Genomic DNA, 24514 nt, shown 5'->3' with positions numbered 1-24514 from the left:
TGGATGAAATCTGGCGATATTTTTTCTCACATATTTACAAACTTAAACTAAATAAAGCTTTTTAGTTCAATGATGTTTTTTATATATTTACGTTCATCAATACAATATCGGTATTGATGAAATAGTCCATTTCAAATCATTATTTTTACGAAAACCCGAAAACTATACCACAAGTTCAAATATAATGTTTCTTATAAATACTATGCTTAGATTGATGATTAATCAAGAAACTATAATTCAGCGAAGCAAATCTTTAAGCTAAGCTACTACGATACTTTTATTAAAAAAGCTGGATTTAAATTAAAAGACTTAAAATAATTTCCATTTGTGTCTCTGTTTATCTGTCATCATCAATTTAGATGAATTATGATACTTGAGAGCAATGGGATTTGTGAAAAACAGAATTTCATGTGAACAATAATCATTACCAAATAAAGCAGTATAGAATAAAGTTATTAGGCTAAGTTAACTTAAGTTCCATATTGTATTCTTTATCAATAAAAAAAATATAAGGATTAATAAGATTTTAATAGGTACATTATACATACTTGCTAACCTATCATGACGCCTCATTCTGGTAGGCGTTGGCAGAGATCACGTCCTTCCACTTGCTACGATCCTTGAATGTACCCTTTGCATCAATCCTTTCATACAAATTATTGTAATATCGAGTGTATACAACGATGTGTATTTTTTTTAATTCTTTACAAGTTAGCCCTTGGCTACAATCTCACCTGATGGTGAGTGATGATGCAGTCTAAGATGGAAGCGGGCTAACTTGTTAAGAGGAGGATGAAAATCCACACCCCTTTCGGTTTCTACAAGGCATCGTACCGGAACGCAAAATCGCTTGACGGTACGTCTTTGCCGGTAGGGTGGTAACTAGCAACGGCCAAAGCCTCCCACCAGCCAGACCTGGACTAATTAAGAAAATCTTAATCTGCCCAGCCGGGGATCGAACCCAGGACCTCCGTTTTGTAAATCCACCGCGCATACCACTGCGCCAAGGAGGCCGTCAAACGTATTATATGTGTGTGCATGTATGTGTCTACGTCACCCACTGACGAAGACACATACATGTAACCTGTGCATGTAATCTGCTGGCACAACATCTTGACATAATGTTGCCATTAACGTAATCAGTGTACCCATGGTATTAATCACTGCGAATGGATAACACAAACATTTGCTTAGACTTGGTAATGCACGTGATATTACAAATTTTATGAATGTGTAGGTTTGTGTTACACATTTAAATTTTAAATTTAAATGTGTAACGCATACTTTCCGCATTAATATGCTCACGCCGCGCGGTTTTACCCGCGTGGTTCCCGTTCCCGTTGGAATACGGGGATAATATATAACTTATAGCCTTTCTCGATAAATGGGCTATCTAACACTGAAAGAATTTTTCAAATCGGACCAGTAGTTTCTGAGATTAACGCGTTCAAACAAACAAACTCTTCAGCTTTATAATATTAGGATAGATTAAGATTAGTATAAACTAAAAACAAAAACACGCAGCAGGCACAGCTTGTTGCTATTTTAGAAGAACTGCATTTCCACATTAGATCACTCATGTTGCCGAGTTGAGCCGACGTAATATAATATAGTTTAAGCTTATAATATATTTTGTTCACAGGCTTTACTTGCAATTTTCGTCGGCATCGGCTTAGGAGTGGCGTGGGGAGTGTTGGCTGATATATTGCCGGACCACAATGATTTGTACGCTCCAACAATACGTACTCTCCATATTTTCTCTGGGGGCATTTTCATCATGTATGCCGGTGGTTACTTCGGATGGGGTGGCGTTTGTGAGTACCTACTTCTTATATTTATACTAGTGATCGTCTGCGACTTCGTTCGCGAGATAAGTGTAAACATTCATTCTCTTTTTAACCGCATTACAGTTTTCATCAGAAAAAGTCAATATCTTTATTGCAAAAAGCTACCTACTTTTTGCAATAAAGATATTGACTTGATGGTATGCAATCGAAGTTCTCGAAGTCATCCTACTAATATTATAAAGGCGAAAGTTTGTATGAATCTTTGGATGTTTGTTACTCTTTAACGCCGGTGAAATTTAGAATGGAAATAGATTTTACTATAGATTAACACATAGACTCATTCTGTGTCATCTTTATTCTGTGGTTTTATAGTTCTCTTTCTCAAAAAGCATCAACACCGTTCACACTAGAACTTTTGCACGGATAATAACGACGTACATTGTGACGTTCACGGCTCATAAGATATTCATGAAAAAACACGTTATCGTATTTTCTACAAATTTGCGTACAAAGTATCTATTCACAGACAAGAAACTGAAAATTTGAAGAAAATTTTTCATGTACATATCACTTGTAGTAATTATAATAAGCTTTTTTTCTATATTATTAAATGCGAGGCTATATCTATGATTTTATTTTATTTATATCATATTTATACTTATTTAAGTGCGTCAAATTTTGGAATCTGGATTAAATCATTAGATTTTGTTAACAATAATTAGATTGGAAACCGACCATTTTTCATATATGTACCAATTTCAGCGAAATCCATTCAGTAGTTTTAAGTAAAACAAGTAATATTATACGATAATACATACGATCTATAACAAACATTATATTGAATGATAGTTACATAATCGATCTAAATACATAAATGCATACATCACGAAATCTTGAAACCACTTGACGTACAAAGATGAAATTTGGCAGTTTACAGTTAGTAGAAGTGCGCAAAGAACGGATTTTGTGAGAGGGCCGGATTAAAGAGGTCCACGGGCGGACGAAGTTGCGGGCGTCCACTCTTTTACTATATGGGCAAGTCTAACATTATGCACGATTTCAACAAAAAAAAATATTTTAGGTGATTTTAATTTAATTAAAAATAAAACAAAATTCATGTTTTTTTTCTATAGTGCGCTGGGCCCATACCGGTCGATCTCATTTGGTATGCTTGCGTATCTTCGGCGATAATACAATATGTTACTATAGATTATAATCTGATGATGGAGACTAATTCTAAAATAAACAAATACGGCCATTGAATTTCAGCAATTTTTTTTTGGGCAAACATATCCATTTGTACAAAGTTTTAATAAGTAAAATGTATTTTAGTGTAATATTTAAAAATTAAAAAAATGCGTAAATAGTTAATGCAGATAATATGATTTTTGCAATACAAAAATAACATAACTTACAATCTTGTTACTTTCTGATAGCTATTGACATGTTGTAGGTAACGAACAAAACCTAATTTGCCTCCTTGGAGAAACCAAGCGTCCAAGTATCGAAAACGTGGTCTGTGTTTAAACGAGTCTTCTAGGGCGGAGCTTTTTGGCGAATATTTTTCCTGTATTAATATAATCTTTGATATTTCCTTTTCTTAGGCAGGGTACCTATAGGGATTACAGTAATAGCAAGGATGCTTTTAATATATTCGGTGATTTTATTTGTCATACGAGTACGTTTTATAGCATCTGTGTGTACTAAGGAAGAGCATACCTACGTACGTTGGTTGTGGTAATACTAACAAAGTCTTTACAAACGACTTCAATGTACCTTTATAATATTTGAATTAGGCTAACATTATTTAAATGCATAAGATTTTTTCACAAAAGAATTTAAGGAAAAGTAATTAATTTGTAAAATTATTCTTGTGACAACAATTGTTAGGAAGGATCATATCCTGCAATGCAATATTATTGAATGTCAGAAATAATCAATGTTTTTTTTTTATTCTTTACAAATTAGCCCTTGACTAAAGTCTCACCTGATGGTTAGTGATGATGCAATAAGATGGAAGCGGGCTAACCTGTTAGGAGGAGGATCAAAATCTAAAAATAGATATCTATTCGTTTGACAATTAGTACATCAAGTAACATTGTGACGTCACAAAATGGATGAAACCGTGTTTGACGTTTAAATTAAGTTTTCTATGAAATCCTTTACTTTTATTAATTATTATCGATAGATTTCAAACGTTATTCCATGTACAAGTACTACACGAAATATTGTTTGTATTTTTCTTTTTATATGTGTCAACTACCCCATTGTGATGAACAAAGTACCCTAATTTTTACTCCTCAGTGACTTCAGTATTATGTGCTTCAGGTGTCTAATGTACAACTTAGGTACTACGTGTTTAGAGTTCCAATCTTCCACACTAACTGTATTTTAGAAATGTGTTTTAGTTAAACAGAAATTATCCACGTTAACCTCTTAAATTTTTAGAAGATGTTTTATGAAGCATACACACTTATATTTGCGTGACTTTGCTCGCGGAAAATTAAGTTTTTATCGTTTAAAAATACCTTCATCATGTATTAAAATTTAAATCTTTATTTTTGTATTTTTATAAACTAAGATACGGGACTTTCTTTCTTTTTTTCTTACTTTATTAATAGTTTAGTAAACAGTGCAAAAATTTTCTTTACAACAACTTTATTCTTAAAATGACTGATTGGCAAGGAGTCTCTGTATCTTTTGCAAGTGGCTAATTCGTTACCGGAGGATTACTATGCTCCCAACGTAAAAGCTACAATCAGACTCTCAGAGTGGGTAATTTGCAGCAATTTTGGGAAATGAATGTAGATACAAAAGATCCAGAGGCAAATGTTGGTAATGCCATTACTATTACTGACAATAATAGCTAACCTAAGACAATAATACCTAACCTTTAGATACTAATTGCCTAAAATTTTCTGTAAGCTATTTAAATTACGAGTAAGTACATAGCTGTTTAAAAATTCGCTTCTCGGACATAAGCCAAGGAACTTACCACAGAAGAGAGTCTACCAAATATTAAATAGGAGTGTTACTCTTCGGAAGCTCACTAAAAACAATAAATCATTCTATGCAAAAGGTCCACAAATTTTTGCCCGTTTCTCAGTCGTCAAATTAATTTTAACATCCTTAAAATTTATTCCTTAGTATCTACTTAGATCCTATTTCTGTAAGTATGTCAAAATAAAAAGTAACCTAAGTTACTCCTAAGCCTTAGCCAGTGAAGGTCCCGTAAAATCAGTCTAGCCGTTGCAGAGATTAACCGGAACATACATGCAGACAGACATGAAACAAAAATGTTTTTTTTTTATATAAGTACCGCATATAATTTTATAATATGCATTTAGTGCAAAGCTGATTAGGTATTTGAATTACAAACAAACATTTCAAGTTTATTTATACTTCTGCGTATTACGATTAAACATAACTCTCTCATATAAGCTTTATAACATGAGTACAGCTGATAATAAAAGTGTATAAATAGTAGGTATGTGCTAATTAATTTACTTTCATGTAATGTATTATCATAATGTTGCCTCGGAGCTGGAAAGAGTAAATATAAACAACGAGATATCAGCTTTGTTAATTCAAAATTTTATAAAACGTTTACTTTACCAAGTGATATTATAATGAGTAAAAGAGAATTAAACATAAAATAGCTGTATTATATTAAAACATACACGAACGTGGAAAATTATTATAGCTTTCATTTACAGCGCGTTTTACCTATAATAATGTTTAATTGTACAACAAGCGTACCGATTATGAGGTTGAAATTATGCCATACCAAAGAATATACTCGTATACAAATAAATCTTTAGGTTTGAACTTCTTTTCTTTCTTAAGGTTCTTTTGTCAAATCTTTATAAACAAGTGCTTCGCATAGTTATTAACGTATTTAATGTCAACCACAATATTTAAGCTTTTTATGAGGAACTACACATTTAAGTAGCTTATTTATACAAAATCATACAATTTAAAATGTAGATAATATTATTAGTGTTATAGATTGTTCAACATAGGTGTTAAATGGAAGGGTGTGGTCAGTATAAGTACCTAGAAGCATGTGCAAAAATGACAAGCGTATCAAAATTTCATTAAATAAAAACAGGCAAAGATGCAATTTCATTGTTGTAAATTGTGTTATAAAAAGTCGTATGACATACGTTCGCTTTGATAATTACAGCCTCTGCTTCCTTACCTTGCAATATCGCCTCGGCTGTAATTTTCAACTTACCACACTTATACCATGATGTACTGTTAGTTGTAGGTTGAATTTCCCCCACTATCAGAACATTCTCATTTATATTTCATAAGTCAAGGCTGAAACTTTTGTGCCTGATTACCTTATTACTGAATCGTGAAATACCTTAACTTTAAAACAAGTTGTAGATTAACTTTATTTTACAATTGGCTTAGATAGCCAAGAATTATTTAATAAATTCTTAATTAACTTCAAAGATGTCTTTTAAAAATTACTATTTATTTTTTTAATAAAATTAAAAAAATAAATAGTATAGATATTAAAGATAAAATCGCAAAAAAACGGTAACCCCAATTATTGTACTCTATAAATCAATGAAAATTATTATTAATCAAGATGCTTTATCCTTATGAGACAATACAATAAAATGAATAAATAAGGCCACTGTAAAATTTCTACGTTAATTAGTACATACGCGAGCTCCTGACTATTCGCTGACCTCCACAGCCGCATAGCTGATAATTATCTGAATGGGGACAAGTGCACGCTTCTTCACATGAATTGTGATACGCCTTTATCAACATTCGCTTCAATTAGAACCAATTAAGAATAACTACATACATTAATTAAATCTATATACGTACCTATGCTTGATATTTTGTACTGGAAAAGATTATTAGGAATCACTGAAACTTAAGTTTCGCTGGAACGATAGTTGATCGTGACAACGTCATAAGAAAATACTGATGGTATGGTTGCATTTTTCAAAAGAAAATGTTCGTTTGTGTAAAATACTGTTTAATAATCTTCATAGACCAGAATCTTTATTTCTTGTAAAAAAGTTGGCAACCCTAGAGCGAGGGAACGACTTTAGCTAATAATCCAAAAAACTGGACATATACTACATAATAATTATCGATATCGTCAAAGAAAATTAAGAGTGATGTACATATTATTACGAAATTACTGAAGGTGAAGACGTGGTTAACAATATTAATGAAACATTAATTTAATTGTCATATTATACTTCAAGAAATTCCTCCTTGTTTTAATTAAACTATATAACCGCCTAGTTCTAAATATTCGCGGTTGTTGGGGGAACTTTTCATCTGAGGAAAACAATATGATCTATAATGGAGCTATATCTATTATTTCATCCTTTGTTTACTGAATTTTCCTTGTTCATCAACTGATAGAGTTTATAGAAGAGTTCATTGTTTTAACTTTTTCATTATAATTTATTTTTGTCAGTTTGAATTAAAATATTTACTGATTTATTTTATTTTATTTATTGTATTTGTAAATTCGTGATACATAAAAATGGCATCAGCCTTCTTTCTTTATATAGATTTTAACTATGAAAAGGTCCTTGTTTTGGAAGACGCTCTAAATACTGTTATAAAAGTAATAATAATTATTATTTCATTTACATAGAAACTAGGTTAATACATAATTATTATAGTATATTAGATATAAGCCTCGTATATTGGAGCCCCGTGTCGTATCGATATTTCTTATTTCCTACACTCTTTCCAAAAATTCTACTACTACCTTGGTCGAATCTAGCTACCAAGATTTGACCAATAAGTACATAATAATACGACAAGGTAAATGAAAGCATTATAGTGAATGAATTTTTTAACTTTCCGCTAGTTTAAAAGGCTATCGGACAGCATTTTTTAATCAAGTAAAAACACCTTAGAATTCTATTCATATTTTTTGGAAACTTGTTTCTCTATTAGTCACAGGAATATAATATTTTATATTTAATTATTCATTCACCAATATTCACCTCCAACTTTATGTAGGTATGTGATATTCACGAGTCGGGAAAATGTATATGAACTTAGCATGGCGTGGGGAATTTTCCTTCCAAGCCATCGTTCAGACTTAGATGCATCCGATAACAAATATGCCACCTAAAAATTTTCCGACAACGTTGCCACTTGAATTAAAATTTTTTTTTATTCATTTTGAAAAAATGGACTCATAAGTTTTATATATATTTACTAATATGATAAAAAACTAAAGTTTGTGGTATTGTCTCCTAGCTATAGGGGGCAGTCTCCTAGACCTACTGAGCCGATTTTAAGAAATATTTTACCACTAGAAAGCCATTTGTTAATATCATAGGTTATATTTTAACCCTGTATTCTCACGTCACGGAGGTTACGCGGGTGAAACCGCGGAGCGTCAGATAATTTAAATAGAAAAATTGGTACTTAGGTTGTAATTTATTTTTTACAAAACCTCCTCTTAATAGAATTTGAGATATTCGTAGAATTTGCTATAAAATCTGGCCTCATAACAAAAGCTTGCTTTTTATAGTATACCTAAAGTTTATCTTGTATTATATACTATAGTATTTTTACAGCAGGTGTAGCCGTAATGGTATGCGCGTGCGCTGCTGGGACGCGGTGGGCGCGGCGCGACTGGCCCACCAACAACAACCCTGTCGCCGAGGTTTTTAAACTGCTGTGGAGGATCTTCGAACCCATGCTCTTTACGCTTAGTGGGTACTTCTTGGAGGTAATGTAATACACCATACTAGGTTACAAAAAAATTGTAATTCTTTTTAGGGTAATTGTACACGTTTTTATAATAATCTGCCATATGAAACCACTGGCATGTCTATCAATAAGTTCAAAGTTGTAATTAAACGCAAGCATATAGAAAAGTCGTATTATAGTGTTAATGATTATGTAAACGACAACATTGCTTGGAAATGAACCTATTGTTAAATGGTGATAAACTAAAAATAGAAAAACATGGCTGACTTTGTTGTAAGCTCTTCTCGGACCAAGGCGCGTATGGAACCCTCGTAACTTTAATTTTAAGTTTTCGACTAATTATTATCACCATTATCTTAAGTATAATATTACCTGACGTTTCGAAAGAGCATGTAATTTAAGCCTATTTGTAATAAATGAATATTATTTGATTGAATACTGAAAAGTTCGAGTTGCATGCCCCGGATCGAATTCAAACCTACGCCCATCGAAGGCAGAGATCACATCCACTGGGCAATTACGGTTCTTTCTAGTTATGTTCATATAAAGAAATTAAATATACTTGTCACAAACAGTGAAGGAGTAACATCGTGAGAAAACGTGCATACCTGAGATTTTTTTTTAATTTTAAGTCTGCCAGCGTGGTGGACCAGCCATTCTGAGAGGAGACTCGTGCTCAATAGTAAGCCGAATATGAGTTTTTGATTATGATAAAAAAATCTTGACAAAGCCTGCTCTGCTTTTATATAATTATGGATCGACATTTGGTTCGACCTATGAAATATTGAGGTTTTTATCTTCCGGGAAATTTTTAGTAGCACCCAGAGTAAGAAGTAATCTATATAATTTGTCTGTTTCTATGTAGTATATATGATACTTTAAAATCAATGGAAACAAATAACTAACTGTAGTACCTAACCTATTAAAATACTGTAGCTTGTTATTTGAAGTGAATATAGGTACAAAATAGAGTTATGGTCTATCAATAGATTCGACCATTACGTGCAAATCGCAAGCCTCCGCAGGCCTATGCATACGGAAGCGGACTAAAATTGATTTATAGCTGTGCCTCGAGTATATGCTGCCAGAAGATAAGGCGTTGACTTATGTCAGACTCTGTCTCACTGCAGTGCCTCCGTGGCGCAATGGTATGCACGGTGTTTTTACAAGACGGTGGTCCTGGGTTCGATCACCTACTGAGCCGATTGAGGTTTTCTTAATCGGTCCAGGTCTGGGCTGGTGGGAGGCATCGGCCGTGGTTAGTTACGACCCTATCGGCAAAGACGTACTGGCAAGCCATGTAACGACGTCGTGTAGAAACCGAAAGGAGTGTGGATTTTCAACCACCTCTTAACAAGTCAGTCTGTTTCTATCTTAGATTGCATCATCACTTACCATCAGGTGATATTGAAGTCAATGACTACTAAAAAAAACTATGCTGGCAAAATTAACAACCCATATTCGGCACTGTTGAGCATGAGTCTCCTCCCAGAATGAGAGGGTTAGACTAATAATCCACCACGCTGGCCCAATGGAGGTTGGCAGATTTCACTTAAGTAAAGATATAAGAAAATATCTCAGGTATGCAGGATTCCTCAAAATATTTTTCCTTCACCGTTTGAGCCACGTGATACTTGATTTCTAAAAATAACCATAACTACAAATAAATTACATGCTAGCGTAGTGTGTATGAAACAAGCGATGCGACATCGCAATGAAAAGTGACTCTTTCTTCGAATTTCTAGAATTTGATCCCATTTTAGCCCATTTGATCAGCGTTAGTCAGAGACAGATCTCCTGTCTTTATATTTGAAGAAAATTCTAAAGTAAACCTATCTATACTATTGATTGAACGCGCTAATCTCAGGAACTACTGGACCGATTTGAAAAATTCTTTCAGTGTAAGATAGCCCATTTATTGAGAAAGGCTAAAGGCTATATATTATCCCCCTATTCCTACGGGAACGGGAACCACGTGGGTGAAACCGCGCGGCGCCAGCTAGTTCATAATAAAAATCTCAAGTAAGATAAGATAAAACGCAAATACTTAGTAAAATCTTTTAAGCATACTAATGACAAAATTATACTTAAAACAAAATATTTTAATCTATCGTTGCTGTAGCTAACGTTAGCTTACGAATTAGAAGTACTTAGCCTACAGCCTTCTAAATACCAATACATTCTTCGCTTATGCCCGTAATTCTATAATTCAGGTAAAATCACATCAGAATTTGCGGTTATCTTGATCTAAACTCTTGCCTTGAGGGTAAACGTAAAATTCAGTGGCTCGGAAATTCCGGAATCCAATTCCAAATATCAAATGTACCTTACTTTGAAATTGGTAATTCCGACTATTTGTTGTTATTGGATACAGGTATTAATTTATAAAATTTACACAAACAAAGAACAATTACAGTTTTATGTTACAAAAACAATTCAGTAATATTTGGCGAAAGACCAAAAAAAAAATTAATAGGGGCAAATATTTGTAGGTAGTTAAGTATAACATTAATATATAACATAGAAACTACTTTATTCTAATGATTTTAACATACGTGAAATGTTACCGTATTGTTTTTTTTTTTTAATTATAAGTCGCTCTTGAAAAACAGAGCAACAAATTGAAAAGTGAAAATTATACAGGACGATGAAAACTGAAAATATGCTTTTATAATACAGTGAGCCGTTAGCTCAGTGGATATGACCTCTGCGTTAAATTCGGAGGGATTCAAATCCGGTCCGGGGCATGCACCTAAAATTTTTCAGTTATGTGCATTTTAAGAAATTAAATATCACGTGTCTCAAACGGTGAAGGAAACATCGTGAGGAAACCTGCATACCTGAGAATTTTCTTAATTCTCTGTGTGTGAAGTGCGCCAATCCGCAGTTAGCCAGCATGGTCGACTATTGGCCTAACCCCTCTAATTTTGAGAGGAGACTCGTGCTCAACAGTGAGCCGAATATGGGTTGTTAATGATGAATAATGAAATTCACAGTAACTATGAGTACCTTATATATTTTTATTTGTGTTATATACTTAAAGAAAATACACTTAATGTAGACCTACATATATCGTGTGTTATAAAGAAACATTCTTTTTGACAGGTATCTGGTTTAACTGCGAGAGATTTTGGGCTGTTTCTAGCTTGCATATTTTCTGCGCTTCTGATTCGAATGCTAACAGCATTTTTGGTGGCTCTGGCTAATGGCCTAACTATAAAAGAGAGTATCTTCATCGCTATCACTTGGATTCCAAAGGCCATTGTGGAGGTAAGTTTCTTGAAGTTAAGTACACATTAAGTACCTTCAGTAGATAAGTAAGTTGTAGTAAGTACCTACCTATTAAATACCTTAAGTATCTACCTTAAGTAAGTTTCTTGAAGTTAAGTATCTACCTAATAATTACTGTTATTGTAAGGAATCTTTGAATTTCATTACATGTAATCCATATTACCCAATTCATTTTCTAAACCAATTTTACTTGATATTAAAACTCAAGTACGATAGTTCTAGATATCTAAAATTCTTATCTAAAATATCTTTCTAGGAACTAACTTGTCTAGCCAATGTCTATTCATCTTAGAGAGTATATGTAAATAATTGTTATCTTGTATGGATTTAGACTTTAAACCTGGATTAAGCCAGTTTGCGAGTTATCTTTGCAATCTTATCATAAATAAATAGTTCCTTTAATGCATTTGTCTGCATTATCGTTCATACGTGAGTTTGCTTGAATAAATATATTTTAACAAATATCTTCTAATTATTGTCATTAAAAGATTTTAAGAGCTAAATTCAACATTTCATAGGATGCATCCTATCTCAAAAAGTCCAACGTACCTAGAATTGCCAATTATTAAATTGCACCCATTCTAAAGTTACTTGAAGTTTGTTTCGATCGTATTGAAAAGAAAAAATCTTCAGATCGAATACAAAACCTGAATCGGAATATAAAAATAGAAGTTCTTCTTTCTTCTTAAAAATTCTCAAACCAGGGTACACCAGAGAATGATGCCGTCAGACTCGATCATTATCATTAATATGTGATTGTGATCAAAACTCAATCAAAAGTTAGAGCCGAAATTCATTAGTTCCAATTAGGTTTAGTTTACAAGCACTTTTGAAACGTCAGATAATGTTTTTAAATACCTAATAGTGATAATTTATTTATTATTTATTTATTTTAATTCTTTATTGCACACAAATAAGATACAAAAAAATAAGAAAAAAAAATTTAAAAGTAAGATGCGCAAAGGCGGCTAAAAGCGATCTCCTCCAGACAACCTTAAATGAAATATTTAAAGAAAGGAAAGCGGATAGTGCATATAACATACCTATAGTAATTTAACTATTAAAAATAATATACTAAATTAAACTACATATACAATTACATACTAAATATACATAAATAAAAAATAAAAAAATATATATAATAATTAGAGGAAAACTTAAAATTAAAGTTTTAAGGGTTACAAACACACAAATATCATGTAATATAACGCAATCATCAGAAATACTGTTGTGCAGTGTAATAAGTCGGGTTCCAAATGCGCCTTGTCCGGTTTTAAAAATATTATAAATATTAACAAGCATTGGCGCAGCGTGGTAGGTTCGTTATCATCTGGAGAACGTCCTGCGTTTACACCCGCGTAGTTCCCGTTCCTGTGAGATACTGGAAATAATAGCCTGTGATACTCACAAAGAACGTGGGTTTCTAGTGGTATAAGAATTATCAAGTCAATTATCAAGTATCGGTTCAGTAGATCCAGAGATTACCCAATATAATACCACAAACCTTATCTCGTTATAATATTAATATTAGTATAGAACAAGGCCTAACCTTATGGGTCATTAAAATAGGCTGAAAATTATGATGTATAATTATTAATATATATTCATTCGGTTAACTTGATTCGTTGTAATTTGTAATTGCGAAATATGCAATTGAATATCTCATAGGTAGTAATTATTATGTTTTAAATATATAGCTCTACTGGGTGTAATCCCGAGACTGATGTATGCTTAACATAATTAACTCGTAAATTATTTCATTAAGTATTAATTAATTAATTACTTAATCCCCCACCCTGAAGTAGGTTGTTTCTATAAATCTCTGCATTTTACTGTCGACATAAAATGTAACTTAACGTAATTAAGAATCCATAAAACTGTTTTAAGCGTGCCAAATTAGACCGCTAGGAATAGCTATGTATGTAGGCATATTTTGAAAGATTTCAGCTCGGTTTTTTTATTTCGTTTGGACAGTTTCAAACTGCATCGTTGGTTTAGTAGTTATCTTATATGGCATCAGATCTCGAGGTACAGAGTTCAAGTTTTGTGATCTGGCCAAGAGTTATTGAAATTTTCTTTCTTTTTAAAATTTTCTGTTAAAATATATTCGTGCCTCAAAGAGCACATTAACCCGTCGGTTCCCGTCATTATCATTGACATCTGTATAGTGGTCGTTAAAAAAATATAATTATAACTATATACCCGCCAACCTGCTTTAGAGCAGCGGCGTGAGTCAAAGCGCTTCTCCTATAAAGAGCCCTATAATGGACCTTTAAAATAAACAAGTAATGAAGAATTTATAATGAAACACGGCTAAAACTCACGTGATGCAACATCGGAATAAGCTCGTATAGTTTTCGTAATAAATTAATGTGTATAACACTCACGATAGTTTAAATTCTAAAATAATGATGAACTTATAACATATTTGTGTAACTAGGTTATGTTTAGTGCTATCCTACTCTATACTATATAAACGCGATAGTTTGTATAGATGTTTATTTGGATGTTTGTTACTCCTTAACGCCGCTACTAAACCGATTTGGCTGATATTTGGAATGGATATAAATTTTACTCTCAATTAACACCTAGACTACTTTTCATCGCGGAAAAATCTATTGTTCCCGAGGGATTTGTGAAAAACTAAATTTCACGCGGGCGAAGTCGCGGGCGTCCGTTAGTATGACCTAAATATATTTTTTGTTATAATTACTATTTTTTTTATCTATACCTCATAATATATTTTGATTTTATCTATATATCATAAAGAGGTGAAAGTGAGTTGTAGGAGCTAATCTTTGGATCTACTAAACTGATTTTGAAAATTATTTTACCAATAGAAAGTCACGTTATTTGCAAGTGGCATAGGCTATATCCCCGTATTTACACAGAACGGGTACTACGCGGGCGAAGCCGCAGGGCGTCTGTTAATATTTAATTACAATGATAGTTTTACATATTTTCAAAGACAAACATCAGTATTGGGTTTGGCTTCAATTAAGCATTCAATTATATTATTAAATATTATACAAAGTTTTCCTTATCCGACCAGACATCACGCATAACAAGCTTGAAAATTAACTCAAATTATTGTTACGGTAACTGTATAAAGCACGCGATGGTGATTAATCACGATAAATTTGTTATACCCATTTAAAGTCATCAGGCCACACGTCACCGCTACTTATAAAATATTTAAGGAACATTAGTGCTAGTGGCGGCTACTTCTTTCGTGGAAAATTAATTGTTTATGTGATTACTAACGGACGACCGCGACTTCGTCCGCCCCGCGGACATCATGGATTTTCCGGGATGAAACGTAGACTATGTGTTAATCTATTTTAGTTTTAAATTTCAGCCAAATCGGTTTAGTAGTCGCTGCGTTGAAGAGTGTCAAACATCCATACAAACTTTCGCGTTTATAATATTAGTAGGATGTTTGTGAAGCTATAAAAACAGTCAATATTTTAATTTATTTCGATGGAGACTTTCCCAATACAAACATCATCGAGACGGATGACATAGACTACTTACTACAAAATTTACTATGCACTTTTGAAAATTGTCAGGTCAGTTTTGTACGTTTATAGTGACTAGTATTTAAGTACATAATTTACAATATTAATATTTTTTATTTTTCGAAAAATTCATAAAATAGTCCAGGATCTGGGGAGAATTTTTACAATTGATTATTTATTTTTAAGTTAATTTTCCGTGAGTAAGTTATGCTTGGGTAGACGCTCTGCGACTTGTATGTTTTTGCTCAACTTGTAATTCTTGATTCTGGTATCTAACAGGATTACTAGATAGGTAATGAAAAATTCTGAACGTAGAAACGAGATAACATACCACGCAATTTGTAGGCTTTTGTTGTATTGAAGTAAGAGTTAGGAGAAGGTTCATAAGACAGAAAAAAATTGAAAAATAGGGTAGTAGGTAGGGTAGAGTAGGGGTAGGGTAGGGGTAGAGTAGGGGTAGGTTAGGGTAGGTTAGGGGTAGGAGTAGGGGTATTTTGAAAGTTTACATCGAGTTTCACGCGGACGAAGTCACGGGCATCCGCTAGTTTAAAATAAATCTAAAAACTTAGGCGTCGTAGCATTCCTCTAATCGATTTCAATTGGTAAAGTGCTTAGAAGGCTTGCAGTATTGCCACGTTGAATGGCAATACTGATTCACTGACCTAAATATAAGCCAGCCGTCTGGTCACGGGAGGCGTCGATTAATCGCTTTGCGAATTCTCTAAAAAAAAAGCAGGTACTTGGACTTGTTTCGACCCTAAATAACTAAAATACATAATCTTCAACGAGATTACTGTATTTGCGCTGCTTGAGGGTCTCAGCTGAAACAGCAGCAGTTTCCGCACAACCTAATGTGCTAGGAAAGCGTGAAGGGTGTCGACGCAAGTTGCGTCCCACATCAAAGGCCTATCTTCCATGGCATCAATGACATACCGTCCGGTCTCTTGCCATCGGCGCCAAGCCGGCGATTAGAGCACGACAGATGATGCCATTGAGGCTAGCGTGCCGTGGATAATGGCCAGCTGTGCTGAAAATAGCTGTTTAGTGACAATTTTTGATGAACACCTCTCCTCCCAACTCGTATCAAGATGATCAAGATGATGCTACTACTCACGGAAAATGAACTTTATAGTAATTAATTGTTAAATTTGTTATTATATACTCCCCGGATCCTGAACTAAAAACGCATTCGCGGCTCAGATAACAAATGATAGTTGTAAGAAGAAAACTAAACACTAGAGAAGTTGAAATAAGTGCTGTAACATCTGTTCCTCTAATAACACTGCAGATGTTTTAAACTTTTAAAGTGGAACTAAAAGTTTTTAACTTAAAATATCTCACCTTGAGATTTATTAATACGTACCAGAAGCTACACTCTTAATAAAATAGTAAACGCCCCGCGGTTTTACCTGCGTAGATCCCGTTCACTTAAAAATACAGGGTTAGAATATATCACATTACACTCACAAATAACACGGTAACTAACAAAAACTATTTATTTAAACCGGTCCAGTTGATCCCGATATCACTCTCTACAGCTTTACAAGCTTTACATCTTTATTATATTAGTATAGATTAGGTCAATAACCAGTCTTATTAATACTTGGATGCGTAGAGTGGCTTATGTAAGATGAAAATATAGTACTCCGATCCACCATGATAGCCCCCCTAGCCAAGTAGCACGTCGTTTTTCTTTCTACGATCGCTAACGTTTCGAAAACTAGAGAGATGTATGGGAATGACAGACCTTGATCACGTTACCTGTCGATAGCATCTTGCTAGTTTTCGAAGCGTTAGCGATCGTAGAAAGAGAATCGACGTGCCATTTGGCTAGGGGGCAGGATTAGCCGGATTATTATGGGGTAGTAATTGTAACGTACCTATACTCTCCGAGGCAATAGAGTTTCTTTTATTCTAAAATTGACATATTATACTTCCTAAGATACACTTATGCAGGGTGCTCAGGAGTATTTCCCATAACGAGTCCACTTTTAGAAGCCGAACTGCGAAACTAATATTTTTTTAACTAACATTTGCTCTCATAACTTTTAAAAACATAAACAAGTCGGGAGCCTTTTTATACTATGCTATACTATACTCTTTTATCTACAAAAATTCTTTATGTGAAAATTTAAGAAAACTTAACATAAAAATCTGTTTTAATTTAACCTATATGAATTCTTTATATAAAAAAAATTGTTGTGGTTGTAGTATTTGGTAAAAAAACATTGACAATATAGGTACTTCTTACACATAAAATTCTTATCTCTGTAGTACCGCGCATCCTTGGATCTTAAATAGGTTAAATACGAGAATGAAGTCGCACTTAAGAATGTAATACCTCGACAAACACAAATAGAGTGGGCGAAAGAAAACATGACGCAGTATAATATTTTTTGTACAACAGAAACATTCAACGATATGCCTTTTAAAAAACTGTGATAATTATTTCTTCACGTTTCTTCAGATTATAATTCCGTTCATTAGCCGGTATCTTTTGTCTTTTAAATGTTTTGAAGTAAAACTCGCACTTGACTTGTGGAGTTACCACCCTACCGGCAAAGACGTACCTCTAAGCTAAAGCTTTAAGATGTTCATCCTCCTCCTAATAAATTAGCCCACTTTCATCTTAGATTGCATCGTCACTTAAGTACTATCAGGTGTAGTGTGTAGTCAAGGGCTAACTTGTAAACAATAAAAAAAGATTAAACTGCAATGCGTTACGAAAAGAGTAATCGGACGAGGCAAACGTTGAAAGAGTTAGTTAAAGAAGTTTTACTTCAGTGTGTATGTGTGGTTACGTAGTACATTCGTTTTTATTTATTTATTGACTATGCAAACAATGGCAGCAGAAAAACATACATTAAAGACAAACAGATTGTTCACTTGTTGTTAAGTGGTAATCACGTTAGATAGGAGTAAATGGATACCCTACGTTAGTCTTGGGACTCAAATGCTAAGTCTCACTAGCCAGCAATTTTATCACATATCACATAGACAAAAGGTTTAAAAATTGCTGCAACAACTGCTATTTCTTATGTTTGTAACTTAATCACAGCAATACTGACGCCTGAAACGATCCTGGGGAAATATAGTACCTAAACAGAATAGTTGCATGGAGACAGACAATTTATATATTTTATACCAGAAATAAAGATTTTAAAAACCTAAAGTTACAAATTGTAATAAAATATTGATATACGAGTACCTAATACGGATATTCATTGTTGTAAAATGTTGTTAAGTCAAGTACATAGAAAAGGTTTTGCTTGACTACAATCATGACTGATGGAAAGCAGTGAGTGAATATTTATTGGTCGGGTTGCAACTAAGCACGGTATACCACCAAGTCAGACCTGAGCTGACCCGGGCTGGTAATCGAATTAAGGACCTTTCTGTTGAGAACCACAACACTGCCAAGTGCTCTAGAGAGGCCGTCCAACTCAACAACTAGCAAAACAAATGTAATCTTCTAGTACTAACTAATCGTATTGTTTTGCAGGCTGTACTGGTACGAGTAGCCACAGACTCATTATGGGCAGAGGGTTCCACAGCGCAGGATAAGTGGATAGCCAAGCAGCACTCGAACATCATAGTCATAGCCATAATACTTACAACTTTGTTAGGTTCATTAGGAACTACTACTTTGGGACCCATTTTACTTTCACGCGACACAAGGATATCTCCTGCAGGTCAGTTTTAACCGACTTTCGAAAAAGAGTAGGTTGTAAAATCGACTGTATGTTGTTTTTTTTTATTTATCTATCATTATTTGTATACTAGCGAACAACCGGATTTACTCCTTTCAAATTGTTATCTACTATTTATCTTCCATAGCTACACTTTATTTATTCTCATTGCTGGCTAGACTATTTTACTTTTTTCGTACTTTTTGTCATTATTGAAATACTCGTGGACACTCCGCGGGTTTACCCGAATAGTTACCGTTCTCGAAAGATAACGGTGATAAGGCATAGCCTGTGTTGGGTGCATGTTGATAATGTTGCTTTCCATTACTGAAAGAATGTATGTAATGGGTTAATTCGCTTGAAAACAGTGAGAGGTTTTAGTGGATATTCCTAACCTGCGTGTTCCTGATACCCGAACATGACTGCGTAGTTTTCCCTGTGCAGCCTTTGATCGGGATGTGTATACATTTCCAAAATAGACACAAAATAAAAATTAGACAAAATAAGTTTATTCATATTATTTTTTTCTTTTCTAAAACTATTAACTCTCCAGGCATCCGACATGTCCCGTAAAGTTCTTTCAGGTCAAAAACTTCCAAATCAACAAACTAACATTTGTTTTGAAGATGTCTCTCCAACAAAATGCTTTTTTTCAAAATTAAGAACAAATGATCGCATTTAAAAAATTAGATCCAATTGATAATATTCTGATGATTAGTTTTTAGACGATGAAAACTGGATGACGTCAATGTCTAAGCAACTAAAACTAAAAAGTTAAAAATAACATTATTTTTATTGACACTAGTATTAAAGGCTTTACTAAGATTACCGCGCGGCTACTTTTAAGCTGATAAACTCAACGCCAACTTACGTTACTACGCGAAATCACGATAATAATCAATGGATTATCGTTATCTAATTATAGCACAAGATATTTTTAGTCACGACGTCAGAGTGTTCAGGCGAACTGTTTCCATTTTTTTGATGAGAAGTATATTATAAATAAATGCACTTACTCGTATGTTCACGATAAGGTAACAAACCTACGTTGAAAAAAAAACAGATTGCACTCACGCTTTTATAAAAAAAAAGTAAAATTAAATTTGACTTGTTGTTTTGATTTGTTGAAATCGAACAACAGTATGGAAAATTGCCACTGCTTTACTTTATTTTCTGCACAATACTACTCTAATGCATCTAGTAGTCTGCTTCTCTAGTGCGTAAGAATTTCCAATACGGACTTCCAATTTTCTAAAATTAATTCGTGTAAAATATTATCAGTTTAATTTCTATAATAGGATTTTGCTATTATTAGAACCTATAAATACCTTGTTAGCTTATTTACATAATCTTCACACTATCTATTTGTTTGATACAACCCAGTATCTAAGGATGATAAGAATTAGTACAAATAGATTAACTATGACGTACCTATATAAGGATTGAAATTTTGTCTTGTTACAGAACTCAGCCAGCCAAGATCACCATCTTCGCCGCAATCAACCGACTTCGTCAGAGCAAACAGTACTCTTGATTCTTTGCAATATATAGACGCGCAATAAAATGTTTTAAATGTATTAGTTGTTTTCATTGAACATAGTTTAAAAAAAAAAAACTAAAGAGAAGTAGTAAGTAAACTGTATACACCGTATAGGAGGAAAGGCAAATTAATAACAGGCAAGTTTCTATAGGCTATAAACTAACTATCTCAAACTATACCCTCTAATTAGCGTTGAAAGGAGATGGTCCAAAACTCCAAATTTGTATGTAATCCAGGCCCGGTCTTCGTACAAAGAAATAAATGAACATAAAATATTGAACTATTTTTAACCGACTTCAAAAAAAGGAGAAAGTTCTCAATCGAGATCGAGATCGAATCAATCGAGTCTATGGTTTGTTTTTAGTATGTATGTATGTCACTCGATTACTCGAAGACCGATTGGAATATTTTTTTTTGTTTGCAAGGGTATACTCTCGAGGTGATCCCATTTTTTCATGTCAGGTTCTGATGGTGGGATCCTGGAGAAATCGAGGGAAACTTTCAAAAATCGTAAGGGCGACTATAACGTTTTCTTTTTTATATTTTTATTAAGCATTTTAAATCACTACAATTTAATGAAGGTCTGATGGTGAAGACAAAGGACAGGTAATGGAACATCTCAACGGTTTACAACAGATACCTACCCTGGTTGGGCTTGATCAATTTGTATTGATGAGGACTTTCCACCTAGCTGGGTTGTCTACTACAGGACATCTAATATAGATAATATAGGTATTAAAAGCGGATTGATTTCGTTTTTCGATTTGACAAAATGGCGGTAGGTAAGGGCGCCATCTTGTGTCAATACCTCGAAAACTTGGTATAAAATTTTGCTCTTGTTCTTATTATTTAGTTCGATTTATTCATTAATTTTATCATACTTAGGTTTACTATAAAGGCAAAAGTTTGTGTTACTGAACTAATTTTGCTGAAGTTTGGAATGAAAATAGATTTTATCCTGGGATAACACAGGCTTATTATTCCGGAAAAACATAATTTCACGCAAACGGAGTCGCGGGCGTCCTCGGTACGCTTCTTCTTCTTCTTTCTTCTGGGCCGTTTTCACACTTGGCCATGTGATTGGCCGTTGTACGTGGGTCCCTCGGTGTAGGTTCCCGCTGGATTCACTCCATTTTTTTTTTTTTTTTTTTTTAATTCTTTACAAGTTAGCCCTTGACTACAATCTCACCTGATGGTAGGTGATGATGCAGTCTAAGATGGAAGTGGGCTAACTTGTTAGGAGGAGGATGAAAATCCACACCCCTTTCGGTTTCGGAACGCTAAATCGCTTGGCGGTACGTCTTTGCCGGTAGGGTGGTAACTAGCCACGGCCGAAGCCTTCCACCAGCCAAGCTCGCCCCAGAAGCTTAGCAGGCCGCTCAGGTCGCCTGCTTAAGCTTCTGGAGCGAGCTGTACCTCTGTACGCTTACAAAATGCCTGTATATTTTAAATTTTAATGGTGGATATTTAATATTATGTAGACCCAGCCTTAAGTAGACCATTATCTATCGTTGAACTACAGAGAGACCACTTGATATTATGATGTTGTTATTTATTTTATTTTAGTTTAGTCGTGAGGTATTTTTATAGTCTATTCATGGATTTTGCATTGAGAGACAAGTAAATTATCATACATTGTTGGCAAGCCTTTCAACCAAACGCGAGAAATTATACTAATCTATGCACTAGTTACACCTCTATGAGTTATTAACAGTCTGTTTAAATGTCTGTGGAATTTAAATACCTTATTTGTCCAGTGTTTAGTGTAAAGCCAAGGTTCTCGTCCCAGGTTGTCGTTCAAGAAGTTTCATTATATTTTTTTTTTTTACATTTTTTCGGACTCGTAATACTCGGATGTAAATTATAAATATGCCGTGTGTATAGGCTCCAAGTTAGTTAGGATAATATCTGTCGTAATTGTCTTCAAGTACCTACAAGAAAATTACATTTTAAAGGAACCCCGATCAATGATATGCATGTGACATAGGCATTCAGGTTTACTTAAATGCCAATGTCACATGCATAACACCTTGAGAAAGCATATGCCATTTTCCTTGGAGAGGTAAAATATTCCGAATACCTTCCTTAAAATCATCGCTGCGTAGAATATAATATAAAAGAGTTTAAAAAACTAACACGTTTTTGAACGCACGCTTTTTTCGTATTCCTGACAGCAAACCCTTTCATTTGATATTTTGATCCATATCATGAGTGTGGATTTTAAACAGCCAGTCCGCCATTTTGGGGAGGCCGCTATATTGGATATGGAATGACGATTCTTACCTGGTCATGTATGTGTCATCAGAACTTAGAGAGTGTGCAAAATTTCATCCTAATCGAAGACCGTGAACTGGGTCAAATTAAGATTCCAAGATTTACTTACACATATAGTTAGTTACAAGTGAAGCTAATATAAGCGTGTTAAAAATAACTAGTTCCTAAAGATTCGGCATTGTTATTTAGTCAACAAAATCCTTGAAAATGAAAACCTTTATAGCTAAGCCAGGCTCAGCGAAGCGACAACGGTCCTCTGTATAGAGTCCGGTCGACTCTTGAGAATCAATTGAATTTATTATAGATCATAGATTATTTGCTTATTTATTTTCATTCAAAAATTAGTTATTAGTTAGTAGCGTTTGAATTTCGGTACGGTTGCGATTTTTCATTTTTATTAATATGGAATACGCTCGCGCTTGACAAACAACGATCTATACCAACAATTTATAATACCCTAACTAGAGTTTTACATAATTGTAAAGATGAGACTGAGAACAATTTTTACTGCAACTGGAAAGCATTTGCGGCCCTTCAATTATTTTTATTATTTACACTACCAAAATATTGTTTACAAAGTATAAATATGTAAAGGTTTATTTATACAAACAGTTTATTTTAAAGTGGAAGTATATTTGTGATAAATATAATGTCGACTACGTACCTACTGGAAATTCTTTGGGATGTTCGAAGATTTCGAAAATTATCTGAACAGCGCACATAGTTTAATTTTTTATTAGACTTTATTATATATTAAGCTACGTGTATTGAAACAGTGACATTAAGTTTATCAATTAATAATTTAAAAAACAGATCGATAAAGGATCGCGCCGAGGAAAGATCTATCTTACAACGTCTCGCTAAAGTATCCGCAATGGGCTTGTCGCCCGCAAAACGGAGCACCCGCTTTCTACTTTATTTACAGCTCTTTGGGAAAACTACAAAATATTGGTTACGCATTTCGGAGAGATCCAGGATTTTTATAGAAAATTTTCTTGTCTTTTGAAATATTTTTGTAATAGCAAAAATCTCAATTAGATTTCTTAAAACATTATAATTTGCATTTTTTTTGTGTCGATTCAAATGACATGTTTATATTTTTCCATGACTGATATAATATAGTTAATATCAAATTGAATCAAACGCACTTGTTGGCCAGAGTATATAAATGCTGCCCATCTCTAATGCACACTGCTAAAGCTGACACCACTGCTAAAGCTGACAACACTGCTACAGCTGACATCACTGCTACAGCTGAAAACACTGCTACAGCTGACAACACTGCTACAGCTGACAACACTGCTACAGCTGACAACACTGCTACAGCTGACAACACTGCTACAGCTGACAACACTGCTACAGCTGACAACACTGCTACAGCTGACAACACTGCTACAGCTGACAACACTGCTTCAGCTGACAACACTGCTACAGCTGACAACATTGCTACAACTGACAACACTCCTACAGCTGACAACACTGCTACAGCTGACAACACTGCTACAGCTGACAAAACTCCTACAACTGACAACACTGCTACAGCTGACTGAGAGACAATTATTGCTATAGCTATCTAATAACCTACAGTATATAATATTTTTAATAATATTTATATTAATAAATAATAAGTGTAAAATTTTATAATAATATTTTTAATAATAAGTGCTAATTTTTGTCATAGTTAAGTGCCCCCCGTCTACC

The 24514-nt window shown here is 33.9% G+C and overlaps 2 protein-coding genes across 4 annotated transcripts in view; both read left to right on the top strand.

The window, feature by feature from the left end:
- Nucleotides 1–20576, top strand: part of LOC112058534 (sodium/hydrogen exchanger 9B2-like) — a 28341-nt gene extending 7765 nt beyond the window's left edge. For 2 of the 3 annotated variants that reach the window (XM_024099423.2, XM_052891285.1), the window contains exons 8-12: nt 1643–1814; nt 8366–8520; nt 11607–11771; nt 18813–19002; nt 20464–20576. In XM_024099423.2, coding sequence (XP_023955191.2) covers nt 1643–1814; nt 8366–8520; nt 11607–11771; nt 18813–19002; nt 20464–20561 — 780 coding nt within the window. In that variant the 3' untranslated portion in view covers nt 20562–20576. The remainder of the gene's footprint in view (nt 1–1642; nt 1815–8365; nt 8521–11606; nt 11772–18812; nt 19003–20463) is intronic. The other variant, XM_052891284.1, reaches the window with a different exon arrangement.
- A 3421-nt stretch (nt 20577–23997) lies between these two features.
- Nucleotides 23998–24363, top strand: LOC128199874 (sericin-2-like). Its single transcript, XM_052891178.1, has one exon. It carries the CDS (start codon nt 23998–24000, stop codon nt 24361–24363), a length of 366 nt encoding a protein of 121 aa, XP_052747138.1.
- Nucleotides 24364–24514: the final 151 nt, after the last annotated feature.

The sequence above is a fragment of the Bicyclus anynana genome, chromosome 3 (assembly GCF_947172395.1).
Source record: "Bicyclus anynana chromosome 3, ilBicAnyn1.1, whole genome shotgun sequence".
Classification (NCBI taxonomy): domain Eukaryota; kingdom Metazoa; phylum Arthropoda; class Insecta; order Lepidoptera; family Nymphalidae; genus Bicyclus; species Bicyclus anynana.
Note: the sequence above shows the minus strand (reverse complement) of the source record. Positions and strands in the feature narration are given on the sequence as shown.

Bases quoted from the DNA above. Each gene is read 5' to 3' on its own strand.
- LOC128199874 (XM_052891178.1), top strand. From the start codon at position 23,998: ATGCACACTGCTAAAGCTGACACCACTGCTAAAGCTGACAACACTGCT.